This window comes from Scyliorhinus torazame, chromosome 21 (assembly GCF_047496885.1).
Source record: "Scyliorhinus torazame isolate Kashiwa2021f chromosome 21, sScyTor2.1, whole genome shotgun sequence".
NCBI classification, from domain to species: domain Eukaryota; kingdom Metazoa; phylum Chordata; class Chondrichthyes; order Carcharhiniformes; family Scyliorhinidae; genus Scyliorhinus; species Scyliorhinus torazame.
This window is the reverse complement of record NC_092727.1, coordinates 131,801,021-131,814,892: the sequence shown is the minus strand read 5'-3', so window position 1 is coordinate 131,814,892 and position 13,872 is coordinate 131,801,021. Positions and strand designations below refer to the sequence as shown.

The window sequence follows — 13,872 nt, the reverse complement described above, 5'->3', positions numbered from 1 at the left end:
CCTCGTGACTCCCTCACACACACACACACTGAGCAGTGATGGGTGTTGAGACAGTGATTGGTTTCTGCTCCCTCGACCAGTTCATTGATACCACCATTCCCCTCACCACCCCCGCCCCCACATCCACCCCCCATAATAACAGACGCTCGACCCACGTCCCAGAACCCCGCTATAGCTCAGCTCCAGTGAGAGATTTCAGCCAGTCTGTGTGTCTCAGCCTCAGGTCCCATCACTGAGCCACTGCCGCAGTTTGCTTACTGGAGTGAAATGGAGGATTTCTGCTGCTGAGAAATTGCTGAGATCAGAGAGATTTTAAATTACCCGTCATTTCTGAAATGTAATAAATGTAAAACGTGATGTTCCGCCAAATTCACACAACTGTCAGAAGTGAAACTGAGAAAGCATAAAAACAGAAAACGGTTTTTCAATAATCAAATGATTCTGGAAATTATTAAATAATCAGGTTGTGTGTTGACAGCTGCATCGGATGTGTCCGGGGTTCAAGCACTGTGGGCAGGGATCAGGGACTGCGGGCGAAGGTCAGGGAATGCGGGCAGGGTTTAGGGGCTGTGTCTGGGGTTTAGGGGCTGTGTCTTGGGTTTAGGGGCTGTGTCTGGAGTTTAATGGCTGTGTCTGGGGTTTAGGGGCCGTGTCTGGGGTTTCGGGGTTGTGTCTGGGGTTTAGGGTTTGGGTCTGGGGTTTAGGGGCTGTGTCTGGGGTTTAGGGGCTGTGTCTGGGGTTTAGGGGTTTTGTCTGGGGGTTAGGGGTTTTGTCTGGGGGTTAGGGGCTGTGCCTGGGGTTTAGGGGCTGTGTCTGGGGTATAGGGGTTGTGTCTGGGGTATAGGGGTTTTGTCTGGGGGTTAGGGGCTGTGCCTGGGGTTTAGGGGCCGTGTCTGTGGTTTAGGGGTTGTGTCTTGGGGTTAGGGTCTGGGTCTGGGGTTTAGGGGCTGTGTCTGGGGTTTAGGGGCTGTGTCCGGGGTTTAGGGGCTGTGTCTGGGGTTTAGGGGCTGTGTCTGGGGTTTAGGGGCTGTGTCTGGGGTTTAGGGGCTGTGTCTGGGGTTTAGGGGCTGTGTCTGGGGTTTAGGGGCTGTGTCTGGGGTTAGGGGCTGTGTCTGGGGTTAGGGGCTGTGTCTGGGGTTAGGGGCTGTGTCTGGGGTTAGGGGCTGTGTCTGGGGTTAGGGGCTGTGTCTGGGGTTAGGGGCTGTGTCTGGGGTTAGGGGCTGTGTCTGGGGTTAGGGGCTGTGTCTGGGGTTAGGGGCTGTGTCTGGGGTTAGGGGCTGTGTCTGGGGTTTAGGGGCTGTGCCTGGGGTTTAGGGGCTGTGTCTGGGGTATAGGGGTTGTGTCTGGGGTATAGGGGTTTTGTCTGGGGGTTAGGGGCTGTGCCTGGGGTTTAGGGGCCGTGTCTGTGGTTTAGGGGTTGTGTCTTGGGGTTAGGGTCTGGGTCTGGGGTTTAGGGGCTGTGTCTGGGGTTTAGGGGCTGTGTCCGGGGTTTAGGGGCTGTGTCTGGGGTTTAGGGGCTGTGTCTGGGGTTTAGGGGCTGTGTCTGGGGTTTAGGGGCTGTGTCTGGGGTTTAGGGGCTGTGTCTGGGGTTTAGGGGCTGTGTCTGGGGTTAGGGGCTGTGTCTGGGGTTAGGGGCTGTGTCTGGGGTTAGGGGCTGTGTCTGGGGTTAGGGGCTGTGTCTGGGGTTAGGGGCTGTGTCTGGGGTTAGGGGCTGTGTCTGGGGTTAGGGGCTGTGTCTGGGGTTAGGGGCTGTGTCTGGGGTTAGGGGCTGTGTCTGGGGTTAGGGGCTGTGTCTGGGGTTAGGGGCTGTGTCTGGGGTTAGGGGCTGTGTCTGGGGTTAGGGGCTGTGTCTGGGGTTTAGGGGCTGTGTCTGGGGTTAGGGGCTGTGTCTGGGGTTAGGGGCTGTGTCTGGGGTTAGGGGCTGTGTCTGGGGTTAGGGGCTGTGTCTGGGGTTAGGGGCTGTGTCTGGGGTTAGGGGCTGTGTCTGAGGTTAGGGGCTGTGTCTGGGGTTAGGGGCTGTGTCTGGGGTTAGGGGCTGTGTCTGGGGTTTAGGGGCTGTGTCTGGAGTTTAGGGGCTGTGTCTGGAGTTTAGGGGCTGTGTCTGGGGTTTAGGGGCTGTGTCTGGGGTTTAGGGGCTGTGTCTGGGGTTTAGGGGCTGTGTCTGGGGTTTAGGGGCTGTGTCTGGGGTTTAGGGGCTGTGTCTGGGGTTTAGGGGCTGTGTCTGGGGTTTAGGGGCTGTGTCTGGGGTTTAGGGGCTGTGTCTGGGGTTAGGGGCTGTGTCTGGGGTTAGGGGCTGTGTCTGGGGTTAGGGGCTGTGTCTGGGGTTGGGGCTGTGTCTGGGGTTTAGGGGCTGTGTCTGGGGTTTAGGGGCTGTGTCTGGGGTTAGAGGCTGTGTCTGGGGTTAGGGGCTGTGTCTGGGGTTAGGGGCTGTGTCTGGGGTTAGGAGCTGTGTCTGGGGTTAGGGGCTGTGTCTGGGGTTAGGGGCTGTGTCTGGGGTTAGGGGCTGTGTCTGGGGTTAGGGGCTGTGTCTGGGGTTAGGGGCTGTGTCTGGAGTTTAGGGGCTGTGTCTGGGGTTTAGGGGCTGTGTCTGGGGTTTAGGGGCTGTGTCTGGGGTTTAGGGGCTGTGTCTGGGGTTAGGGGCTGTGTCTGGGGTTAGGGGCTGTGTCTGGGGTTAGGGGCTGTGTCTGGGGTTAGGGGCTGTGTCTGGTGTTAGGGGCTGTGTCTGGTGTTAGGGGCTGTGTCTGGGGTTAGGGGCTGTGTCTGGGGTTAGGGGCTGTGTCTGGGGTTAGGGGCTGTGTCTGGGGTTAGGGGCTGTGCCAGGGGTTTAGGGGCTGTGTCCGGGGTTTAGGGGCTGTGTCCGGGGTTTAGGGGCTGTGCCTGGGGTTTAGGGGCTGTGCCTGGGGTTTAGGGGCTGTGCCTGGGGTTAGGGGCTGTGTCTGGGGTTAGGGGCTGTGTCTGAGGTTAGGGGCTGTGTCTGGGGTTAGGGGCTGTGTCTGGGGTTAGGGGCTGTGTCTGGGGTTAGGGGCTGTGTCTGGGGTTGGGGCTGTGTCTGGGGTTTAGGGGCTGTGTCTGGGGTTTAGGGGCTGTGTCTGGGGTTAGAGGCTGTGTCTGGGGTTAGGGGCTGTGTCTGGGGTTAGGGGCTGTGTCTGGGGTTAGGGGCTGTGTCTGGGGTTAGGGGCTGTGTCTGGGGTTAGGGGCTGTGTCTGGGGTTAGGGGCTGTGTCTGGGGTTAGGGGCTGTGTCTGGGGTTAGGGGCTGTGTCTGGAGTTTAGGGGCTGTGTCTGGGGTTTAGGGGCTGTGTCTGGGGTTTAGGGGCTGTGTCTGGGGTTTAGGGGCTGTGTCTGGGGTTAGGGGCTGTGTCTGGGGTTAGGGGCTGTGTCTGGGGTTAGGGGCTGTGTCTGGGGTTAGGGGCTGTGTCTGGTGTTAGGGGCTGTGTCTGGTGTTAGGGGCTGTGTCTGGGGTTAGGGGCTGTGTCTGGGGTTAGGGGCTGTGTCTGGGGTTAGGGGCTGTGTCTGGGGTTAGGGGCTGTGCCAGGGGTTTAGGGGCTGTGTCCGGGGTTTAGGGGCTGTGTCCGGGGTTTAGGGGCTGTGCCTGGGGTTTAGGGGCTGTGCCTGGGGTTTAGGGGCTGTGCCTGGGGTTAGGGGCTGTGTCTGGGGTTAGGGGCTGTGTCTGAGGTTAGGGGCTGTGTCTGGGGTTAGGGGCTGTGTCTGGGGTTAGGGGCTGTGTCTGGGGTTAGGGGCTGTGTCTGGGGTTAGGGGCTGTTTCTGGGGTTAGGGGCTGTTTCTGGGGTTAGGGGCTGTGTCTGGGGTTTAGGGGCTGTGTCTGGGGTTTAGGGGCTGTGTCTGGAGTTTAGGGGCTGTGTCTGGGGTTTAGGGGCTGTGTCTGGGGTTTAGGGGCTGTGTCTGGGGTTTAGGGGCTGTGTCTGGGGTTTAGGGGCTGTGTCTGGGGTTAGGGGCTGTGTCTGGGGTTAGGGGCTGTGTCTGGGGTTTAGGGGCTGTGTCTGGGGTTTAGGGGCTGTGTCTGGGGTTTAGGGGCTGTGTCTGGGGTTTAGGGGCTGTGTCTGGGGTTTAGGGGCTGTGTCTGGGGTTAGGGGCTGTGTCTGGGGTTAGGGGCTGTGTCTGGGGTTACGGGCTGTGTCTGGGGTTACGGGCTGTGTCTGGGGTTACGGGCTGTGTCTGCGGTTACGGGCTGTGTCTGGGGTTACGGGCTGTGTCTGGGGTTACGGGCTGTGTCTGGGGTTACGGGCTGTGTCTGGGGATAGGGGCTGTGTCTGAGGTACAGGGGCTGTGTCTGGGGTTAGGGGATGTGTCTGGGGTTAGGGGATGTGTCTGGGGTTAGGGGATGTGTCTGGGGTTTAGGGGCTGTGTCTGGGGTTTAGGGGCTGTGTCTGGGGTTAGGGGCTGTATCTGAGGTACAGGGGCTGTGTCTGGGGTTAGGGGATGTGTCTGGGGTTACGGGATGTGTCTGGGGTTAGGGGCTGTGTCTGGGGTTTAGGGGCTCTGTCTGGGGTTAGGGGCTGTGTCTGGGGTTAGGGGATGTGTCGGGTTAGGGGCTGTGTCTGGGGTACAGGGGCTGTGTCTGGGGTACAGGGGCTGTGTCTGAGGTACAGGGGCTGTGTCTGAGGTACAGGGGCTGTGTCTGGGGTTAGGGGATGTGTCTGGGGTTAGGGGATGTGTCTGGGGTTAGGGGATGTGTCTGGGGTTAGGGGATGTGTCTGGGGTTAGGGGCTGTGTCTGGGGTTAGGGGCTGTGTCTGGGGTTAGGGGATGTGTCGGGTTAGGGGCTGTGTCTGGGGTACAGGGGCTGTGTCTGGGGTACAGGGGCTGTGTCTGAGGTACAGGGGCTCTGTCTGAGGTACAGGGGCTGTGTCTGAGGTACAGAGGCTGTGTCTGGGGTTAGGGGATGTGTCTGGGGTTAGGGGATGTGTCTGGGGTTAGGGGATGTGTCTGGGGTTAGGGGATGTGTCTGGGGTTAGGGGCTGTGTCTGGGGTTTAGGGGCTGTGTCTGAGGTTAGGGGCTTTGTCTGGGGTACAGGGGCTGTGTCTGGGGTTTAGGGGCTGTGTCTGGGGTTTAGGGACTGTGTCTGGGGTTTAGGGACTGTGTCTGGGGTTAGGGGCTCTGTCTGGGGTTTAGGGGCTGTGTCTGGGGTTTAGGGTCTGTGTCTGGGGTTAGGGGCTCTGTCTGGGGTTTAGGGGCTGTGTCTGGGGTTCGGGGCTCTGTCTGGGGTTAGGGGCTCTGTCTGGGGTTTAGGGGCTGTGTCTGGGGTTAGGGGCTGTGTCTGAGGTACAGGGGCTGGATGGAATCACTGATGTGTGTCCAGGGTAGTAGGGGTACCTGGGTAGAGGGAGGAGAGGGTAGACGAGGGGGGAGTGGGGAAAAGGGTGGAGAGGGGGAGAGGGGGAAAGGGAGAGAGGGGGTTGTAGGTGAAGACTGACCACAAAGGATGGCTGGATCCAGGATTGCTGTTTCTTCTTCTGTTCTGCTATCTGATAGTTGAGGCAGAGTTGCTCACCCAGCTGGGGAAGAAATTAACATTGTTACCACCGAGAATCCCAGCAAGGATAGTGATGCGACTGTGGTGTTGGGTGTTCTAACACACAGAAGAGCCAACACAGTTGCATATGGTACAACACTTGTTTATTTAAACTCACTATTTACAACTTGGTCTTTGCACTCTGCACGTGGGGGGCTCCCTGCTTGTGGTGTTTCAACAGCTCTTTCATGCTTCCTTCTCCCCAGACCTACTGACCTCCAGGTGTCGTGCTCGTGCTTTTTATGTGGTTGGTGTTCTTGTCTGTGATTGGTTGTGGTGTTGTGTACTCTGATTTGCCTGTTAGTGTGTCCATCATGATGTGTGTGTTTGAATATCATGACATCCCCCCTTTTTACAAAGATATGTGCCTACGTGGTAATAAATATGATCGTGACGTGAGTGCATCTAAGAGTGTGTGTGTGTCGTGTGCAGCATGTGTCTATGACGGAACTATGTACATGGGGCGATGTCGAGTGCGTCACATGAATCCAGTTGTACCATAACATAACAGAAATGCGAACGAGAGAAGAAGAAAAAAAATTTTGAACAGTTGTCCAGTCAGACGACATCTGGAACGATAAACAACAACAGGTTATCATGTAAAATTGTCCAACTTATTAAACATATGAACTGTATTATAAGTCCATTCTAATGGGTTTGCGACGAATTCGGGTTGACCGCCTTAAGGGTGGATCAAGAACCACCGGCTGCTGTGCAGGCATGGCCATGGGTGGCGATGGAAAGGGCGTGATGTGCGGCAGCTCCACAAAGTCATCCTCGGAAGCCTGTTGAGGATCTGGCGTGTTGTGTGGCTGTGAACGTGGAAGTCGGCGAAGGGCGCGCCGATTGCGGCGACGCACGGAACCATCCGGCATGCGAACCAGGAACGAGCGGGGAGCCACTTGTCGGAGGACTTCGGCCGGTGCTGACCAGCCACCATACGGTTGATGGACGCGTACTTTGTCTCCGGAGGACAGGGGGGGCAGGTCCGTCGCTCGTGTGTCGTACCGACCTTTCTGGCGATCACGCTGCAGTTGCATGTCCCGAAGAACCGCCTCATGGTCTGTTGTCGGTGCCAGGACGGAAGGTACCGTCGTCCTGAGGGAGCGACCCATTAGTAGCTGCGCTGGCGAGAGGCCCGTGGATAACGGGGCCGATCGATAGGCCAGCAAGGCAAGGTTAAAGTCCGATCCGGCATCAGCCGCCTTGCACAGGAGCCGCTTTGCGATGTGGACACCCTTTTCAGCCTTCCCGTTCGATTGTGGATGCAGAGGGCTGGATGTCACATGAGTGAAACCATATGCTGCGGCAAAGGACGACCATTCACGGCTGGCAAAACAAGGTCCATTGTCTGACATGACAGTCCTTGGAATGCCATGGCGAGCAAACGTTTCCTTGCAGGCCCCAATGACTGCGGACGACGTCAGATCATGGAGAGGCATGACTTCCGGGTAGTTTGAGAAGTAGTCTATAATAACAATGTAATCTCTGCCGAGCGCGTGAAATAGGTCAACACCCACCTTCGCCCAGGGGGACGTCACCATCTCGTGTGGTAGAAGTGTTTCCGGAGGTTGCGCCGGCTGAAACCTCTGACAGGTTGTGCAGTTGAGCACCATGTTGGCTATGTCTTCATTAATACCCGGCCAATATACCGCCGCCCGGGCCCTTCGTCTGCATTTTTCGACACCCAAGTGGCCTTCGTGTAGTTGACGAAGAATCATCTGGCGCACACTGTGTGGAATGACGATCCTATGCGATTTCATAAGGACCCCGTCTATATTGGTGAGATCATCTCGCACATTGTAAAACTGGGGGCACTGCCCTTTTAGCCACCCTTCCGTCATGTGGCGCATCACTCGCTGCAGCAGAGGGTCAGTCGCCGTCTCTGCGCGTATGTGGGCCAGACAAGGATCATCAGCTGGCATATTTGCTGCTGTCAGAGTCACGTGTGCCTCAATTTGACGCACGAACCCCTCCGCATCTGGTGGTGTGCTCACTGCTCGGGAAAGAGTGTCCGCCACTATGAGTTCCTTCCCCGGAGTGTAGATCAGTTCAAAATCGTACCTCCTGAGTTTGAGTAAGATGCGCTGGAGGCGAGGAGTCATGTCGTTCAGGTCTTTGTTAATGATGTTGACCAGGGGGCGGTGGTCAGTTTCGACCGTGAATCGTGGCAGGCCATACACATAGTCGTGGAACTTGTCCAGTCCAGTTAACAAGCCCAGGCATTCTTTTTCGATTTGCGCGTAGCGCTGTTCGGTAGGGGTCATGGCTCGTGAGGCATACGCAACCGGGGCCCATGATGACGTGCTGTCTTTTTGCAGGAGTACCGCTCCAATACCAGATTGGCTGGCGTCTGTTGAGATCTTTGTAGGGCGAGTCGCGTCAAAGAAGGCCAGCACTGGTGCCGTGACCAGTTTGTGCTTGAGCTCCTCCCATTCCTGCTGATGCGACTGGTGCCAGTTGAATTCCGTCGATTTTTTTACGAGATGGCGCATGTTTGTTGTATGAGAAGCCAGGTTGGGAATGAACTTCCCAAGGAAGTTGACCATGCCCAGGAATCTTAAGACAGCCTTCTTGTCAGCCGGTCGTGGCATGGCTGTGATGGCGCTAACCTTGTCTGCATCGGGACGGACCCCGGACCTTGAGATGTGGTCCCCGAGGAATTTCAGCTCCGTCTGGCCGAAAGCACACTTCGCACGGTTGAGACGCAGGCCATTTTGCCGTATGCGGGTGAAGACACGTCGAAGACGATGCATGTGTTCCTGCGGAGTGGTGGACCAAATGATGATATCGTCCACATATACACGTACCCCTTCGATGCCTTCCATCATCTGCTCCATAATGCGGTGGAATACTTCAGATGCCGAAATGATGCCGAATGGCATCCGGTTGTAGCAGAATCTGCCAAAAGGGGTGTTGAATGTGCATAGTCTTCGGCTGGCCGGGTCCAGTTGGATCTGCCAGAATCCTTTGGACGCATCCAATTTAGTGAATATGTTGGCTCGCGCCATCTCGCTGGTGAGGTCTTCTCGTTTTGGGATGGGATAGTGTTCCCGCATGATGTTGTTGTTCAGATCTTTTGGATCTATACATATACGGAGCTCGCCAGAGGGCTTCTTTACACAGACCATGGAGCTGACCCATGGCGTGGGCTCCGTGACCTTGGATAGGACCCCTTGGTCCTGAAGAATCTGCAGTTGTGCCTTGAGGCGGTCTTTGAGAGGCGCAGGAACCCTGCGAGGTGCGTGAACGACAGGGATGGCGTCCGGTCTGAGTCGAATCTTGTACGTGTGTGGCAATGTCCCCATGCCTTCAAAAACCTCCTGGTTGTGAGCGAGGAGGGAATGGAGATTCGCGTGGAACTCAGCATCCGGGAAGTCGGATATCTCATCTGGAGAGAGAGACATGATGCGCTGTACCAGGTGAAGGACCTTACACGCTTGTGCGCCCAGTAACGAGTCCTTTGATGAGCCCACAACTTCGAAGGGGAGTGTGGCCGTGTACCCCTTGTGAGTCACCTGTAGCTGGCAAGATCCTACGGACGGGATAACGTTCCCGTTATAGTCAACCATCTTAAGCCGGGATGGTGTGATGAGTGGTTTGACCTTCATGGCCTGGACTGCAGAGTAAGCAATCAGGTTGGCGGATGCGCCGGTGTCCAGACGGAAGGCGACGCGCGATCGGTTGACCGTCAGGGTGGCACACCACTCATCGTCTGGATTGATGGCATTGACCTTGTTGACATCAATGACGGCAACTCTGAAGTCATCCTGGTCATCTGCATCACTTAACTGGAAGTCTTGATGCGTGGGCTGGACGGTCCTGACTCGTGTGCGAGGTTGTCGAGGATGCGCCGGATCCATGGGTTGAGCCGCACGACAGCGGGCTGCGTAGTGGCCTATCATGGCACATCTGTTGCACTGTTGGTATTTTGCAGGACATTGCCCTTTTAAGTGTAGACCTCCACACTTGCTGCACGTCATGACGTCACGGCGTTCGTTGCGCCACTGCGCATGCGCAGTGCGATCTTGCGGTGGGCGCGCCTGCGCAGTGCGTCCCTCGTTGTGGCCGTTATTCTTGGCGCGCACCTGCGCGGGAGACCGCGAAAAGCGCGGGAAGCGGCCGCTGTCGTCCGGGCCGTGGGGCGGGAAGAAATCGACGGCCTGGATGCGTTCAACGTCGTGGGCGGCCTGGCTTGCCGATTCGACGGCTGGGGACCCCCTCCGTGCCAACTCGGACGCCTGGAATCGGGCAAAACGGCAGGTCGCATTTTCATGGAGGACACAGGCTTCCACAGCAGACGCTAAGGTGAGGCTCTTTATTTTAAGAAGCTGCTGGCGTAGGCCACTGGAGGCAACGCCAAAAACAATCTGGTCCCTGATCATGGACTCTGTGGTGGTGCCGTAACCGCAGGACTGCGCTAGAATCCGGAGGTGCGTCAAAAAGGGTTGAAAAAGCTCCTCCTTACCTTGCAGGCGTTGCTGAAAGATGTATCTTTCGAAAGTTTCGTTTACTTCAGTTTGAAAGTGCTGGTCCATTTTGAGGATGACCGTGTCATATTTGGCCTGGTTTTCGCCTTCCTCGAACACCAGTGAATTAAAGACATCATTTGGGTGGGGGCCTGCGTAGAAGAGGAGCATTGCAATCTTCGAATCATCCGAGACATTCTGTTTTTCGGTGGCACGGATGTACAGGTCAAATCGCTGCCTGTAGAGCTTCCAGTTGGTGCCTAGGTTCCCCGTGACTTGCATCGGCTGCGGTTTGCCGGTGTGGTCCATGTCCAGAATGGCAGGTTGGTAGGCAGGTATCGATCCACTCCTGTACCATGTGGTGTTGGGTGTTCTAACACACAGAAGAGCCAACACAGTTGCATATGGTACAACACTTGTTTATTTAAACTCACTATTTACAACTTGGTCTTTGCACTCTGCACGTGGGGGGCTCCCTGCTTGTGGTGTTTCAACAGCTCTTTCATGCTTCCTTCTCCCCAGACCTACTGACCTCCAGGTGTCGTGCTCGTGCTTTTTATGTGGTTGGTGTTCTTGTCTGTGATTGGTTGTGGTGTTGTGTACTCTGATTTGCCTGTTAGTGTGTCCATCATGATGTGTGTGTTTGAATATCATGACAGCGACCATCAATTCACTCAAAGACACGTGGAGAAGTAAACCGTGGTTTTAATCAGCTTAGAACAGTGCCTGCCTGCTACTGGTACAATACTGGGAACTGCCTGCAGGACAGCAGCTCTTATACTTCCTCTAAAGGGGAGGAGCCAGGGGCGGAGCCCGTATTTGCCCCAACATATCCCCCTGTGGGTGAAGCCACACAATGGCCCATAGGTGGAGCCCACAGGGTTAACAACATAACACAGCAGGACATGATACAAATGCACTGGTGAATTATTAGCACTATACATTCACCACAGATAGGCACAAATAGAATTGGGGAGATCATCGAAACATCCAGTGCAAAAGGGAGCTATCGAGTCCATCATGTCACTCCCGGCACTTTGAACCAGTCATCCCACCTTCTTGGTCTAACCTCCGAAAAATGCATTTTCCTTCTTGGTGTATTTGTCCAATTTGGATCAGGGTCCCAGAGGTGCTGGGGTCCCAGAGGCACGGGGGTCCCAGAGGCACGGGGGTCCCAGAGGTGCTGGGGTCCCAGCGGTGCTGGGGTCCCAGAGGCGCTGGGGTCCCAGAGGCACGGGGGTCCCAGAGGCACTGGGGTCCCAGAGGCACGGGGGTCCCAGAGGTGCTGGGGTCCCAGAGGTGCTGGGGTCCTGGATTCATGAGTATGAAATCCTGATTTTAAAGAGTAATTTACCCCCGCATACAGATGGTCTGTTAAGACCCCTTCCCCACACACCTCGTACAAAAACCACCCCAAAAACCGCTCCCCCCTCCACCCAAGACTATTAATGCCCCTTGCCCATGGATCCTGTCTGGATCCATGACCCACCCGATCATACTCACTCTCTTCATCAGCAATTTGTTCATTCATTTCCATCAGTCAGACTAACCTTGAAGAGACGGAACGCTGTCATCCAGCATGTTCGACTCTGCTCGTCCTCGGAACACAGCACTCCAACATCATTCCCGCCATTGCCCACCGTGTGGAGCTGTGTACAGGGAAGAACATTGTTAAAAGCAGAGACACATAGGGGTGGGGTAACTGAGTGACAGTGTGAGGGAGCTGGATTAACATCAGTAGAGATACAGTCAGTAACACAGGGTGCTGGGGGAGAGGGGTTACTGAGTGACAGTGTGAGGGAGCTGGATTAACATCAGTAGAGATACAGTCAGTAACACAGGGTGCTGGGGGAGAGGGGTTACTGAGTGACAGTGTGAGGGAGCTGGATTAACATCAGTAGAGATACAGTCAGTAACACAGGGTGCTGGGGGAGAGGGGTTATTGAGTGACAGTGTGAGGGAGCTGGATTAACATCAGTAGAGATACAGTCAGTAACACAGGGTGCTGAGGGAGAGGGGTTACTGGGTGACAGTGTGAGGGAGCTGGATTAACATCAGTAGAGATACAGTCAGTAACACAGGGTGCTGGGGGAGAGGGGTTACTGAGTGACAGTGTGAGGGAGCTGGATTAACATCAGTAGAGATACAGTCAGTAACACAGGGTGCTGGGGGAGAGGGGTTACTGAGTGACAGTGTGAGGCAGCTGGATTAACATCAGTAGAGATACAGTCAGTAACACAGGGTGCTGGGGGAGAGGGGTTACCGAGTGACAGTGTGAGGGAGCTGGATTAACATCAGGAGAGATTTAGGGCTGGGTTTGCATCCTTGAGATGGGTAATGGGAGTTGGGAAAATTCCCAGCATGACCTGCCTGCTTTGGGAGAAAGTGTCAGGAAAATATTAGAATTTTCATTCTTGGGATCAGTCTGCAATCAGGCCATCGACCCAGGGAGGAATTTGAAGGCAGCGAGTGGGGCTGACAGATGCCCAAGTGGCCGATTTAAAAGGGTCACCTTATATGCAATACTTCACCCCAGTAAGAGCCTAAAAGTTTTTCAAATTGGCAGGCAGTGACTCGTGCTGGGACCACAGCTATTCACAATACACATTAATGATTTGGAGAGAACAAAATGTCATATCTCCAAATTTGCAGATGACACCAAGTTGGGTGGGAGGGTGAGCTGTGAGGAGGATGCAGCGATCCTTCAGTGTGATTTGGACAAGTTGAGTGAGTGGGCAAATGTGTGGCAGATGCTGTATAATTTGGAGAAATGTGAGGTTATCCACTTTGGTAGCAGAAAGGGGACAGCAGACTATTATCTGAATGGCCATAAATTAGGAGAGGGGAATGTGCAACGAGACCTGGTTGTCCTCGTGCAACAGTCGCTGAAGGTAAGCATGCAGGTGGAGCCGGCGGTTAGGAAGGCAAATGGTACGCTGGCCTTCATAGCGAGAGGATTCGAGTGCAGGAGCAGGGATGTGTTGCTGCAATTGTACAGGAGCCTTGGTGAGGCCACACCTGGAATATTGTGGGCAGTTTTGGTCTCCTTATCTGAGGAAGGATGTTCCTGGTCTGGAGGGAGTGCAGCGAAGGTTTACCAGGCTGATTCCTGGGATGGCAGGACTGACGAATGAGGAGAGATTGAGTCGGTTAGGATTATATTTGCTGGAGTTTAGAGGAATGAGGGGGGATCTCATAGAAACCTATGAAATTCTAACAGGACTGGACAGGGTAGATGCCGGAAGGATGGTGGGTCCGGAATCAGGGGCCATAGTCTGAGAATGCACGGTAGATCGTTTAGGACAGAGATGAATATCAATTTTGTCACCCAGAGAGTGGTGAGCCTGTGGAATTCATTGCCACAGGAAGTAATTGAGGCCAAATGTTTTCACAAAGCAGTTAGATATAGCACTTGAGGTGAAGGTGACCAGAGGATATGGGAGAAAGTGGGATTAGGGTATTGAGTTGGATGATCAGCCAAGATCGTAATGAATGGCGGAGCGGGCTCGAAGGGCCGAATGGCCTCCTGCTGTTTCTATGTTAAACCTACATGAAAGTAACTGTAAAGAGATGAAGACAGACCTGATTAACTGGACTGGGAAATTAGGTTAAAAGGGACGAGAGCAGAGATGCTGATGTTCAAGGAAATATTTAATAACCCATAGCAAAAATGTAGTGAGAAATAAAGAGTCTTTGAGAAGGATGCATCATCTGACAAGGTAGTTTCTAGAACGGGGGGTGGGGAGGGGAAGGTATCGGAAATCTATAAAGAACTTATGGAGTGGGAGGAAACTCAGATAGGTGAGCTAAAGTGTAAATGGGAAGATGAGCTGGGTAAGGAGGTAGAGGCGTGTCTGTGGGAGGATGCTCTG

The 13,872-nt window shown here is 55.0% G+C and overlaps 1 protein-coding gene across 4 annotated transcripts in view; it reads right to left on the bottom strand.

The window, feature by feature from the left end:
- Window positions 1-13,872, bottom strand: part of LOC140398688 (growth factor receptor-bound protein 7-like) — a 274,640-nt gene that overhangs the window by 50,605 nt on the left and 210,163 nt on the right. For all 4 annotated transcript variants that reach the window (XM_072487677.1, XM_072487678.1, XM_072487680.1 and 1 more), the window contains 2 exons: window positions 11,551-11,649; window positions 5,434-5,514 (listed from right to left, as the gene is read on the bottom strand). In XM_072487677.1, coding sequence (XP_072343778.1) covers window positions 5,434-5,514; window positions 11,551-11,649 — 180 coding nt within the window. The remainder of the gene's footprint in view (window positions 1-5,433; window positions 5,515-11,550; window positions 11,650-13,872) is intronic.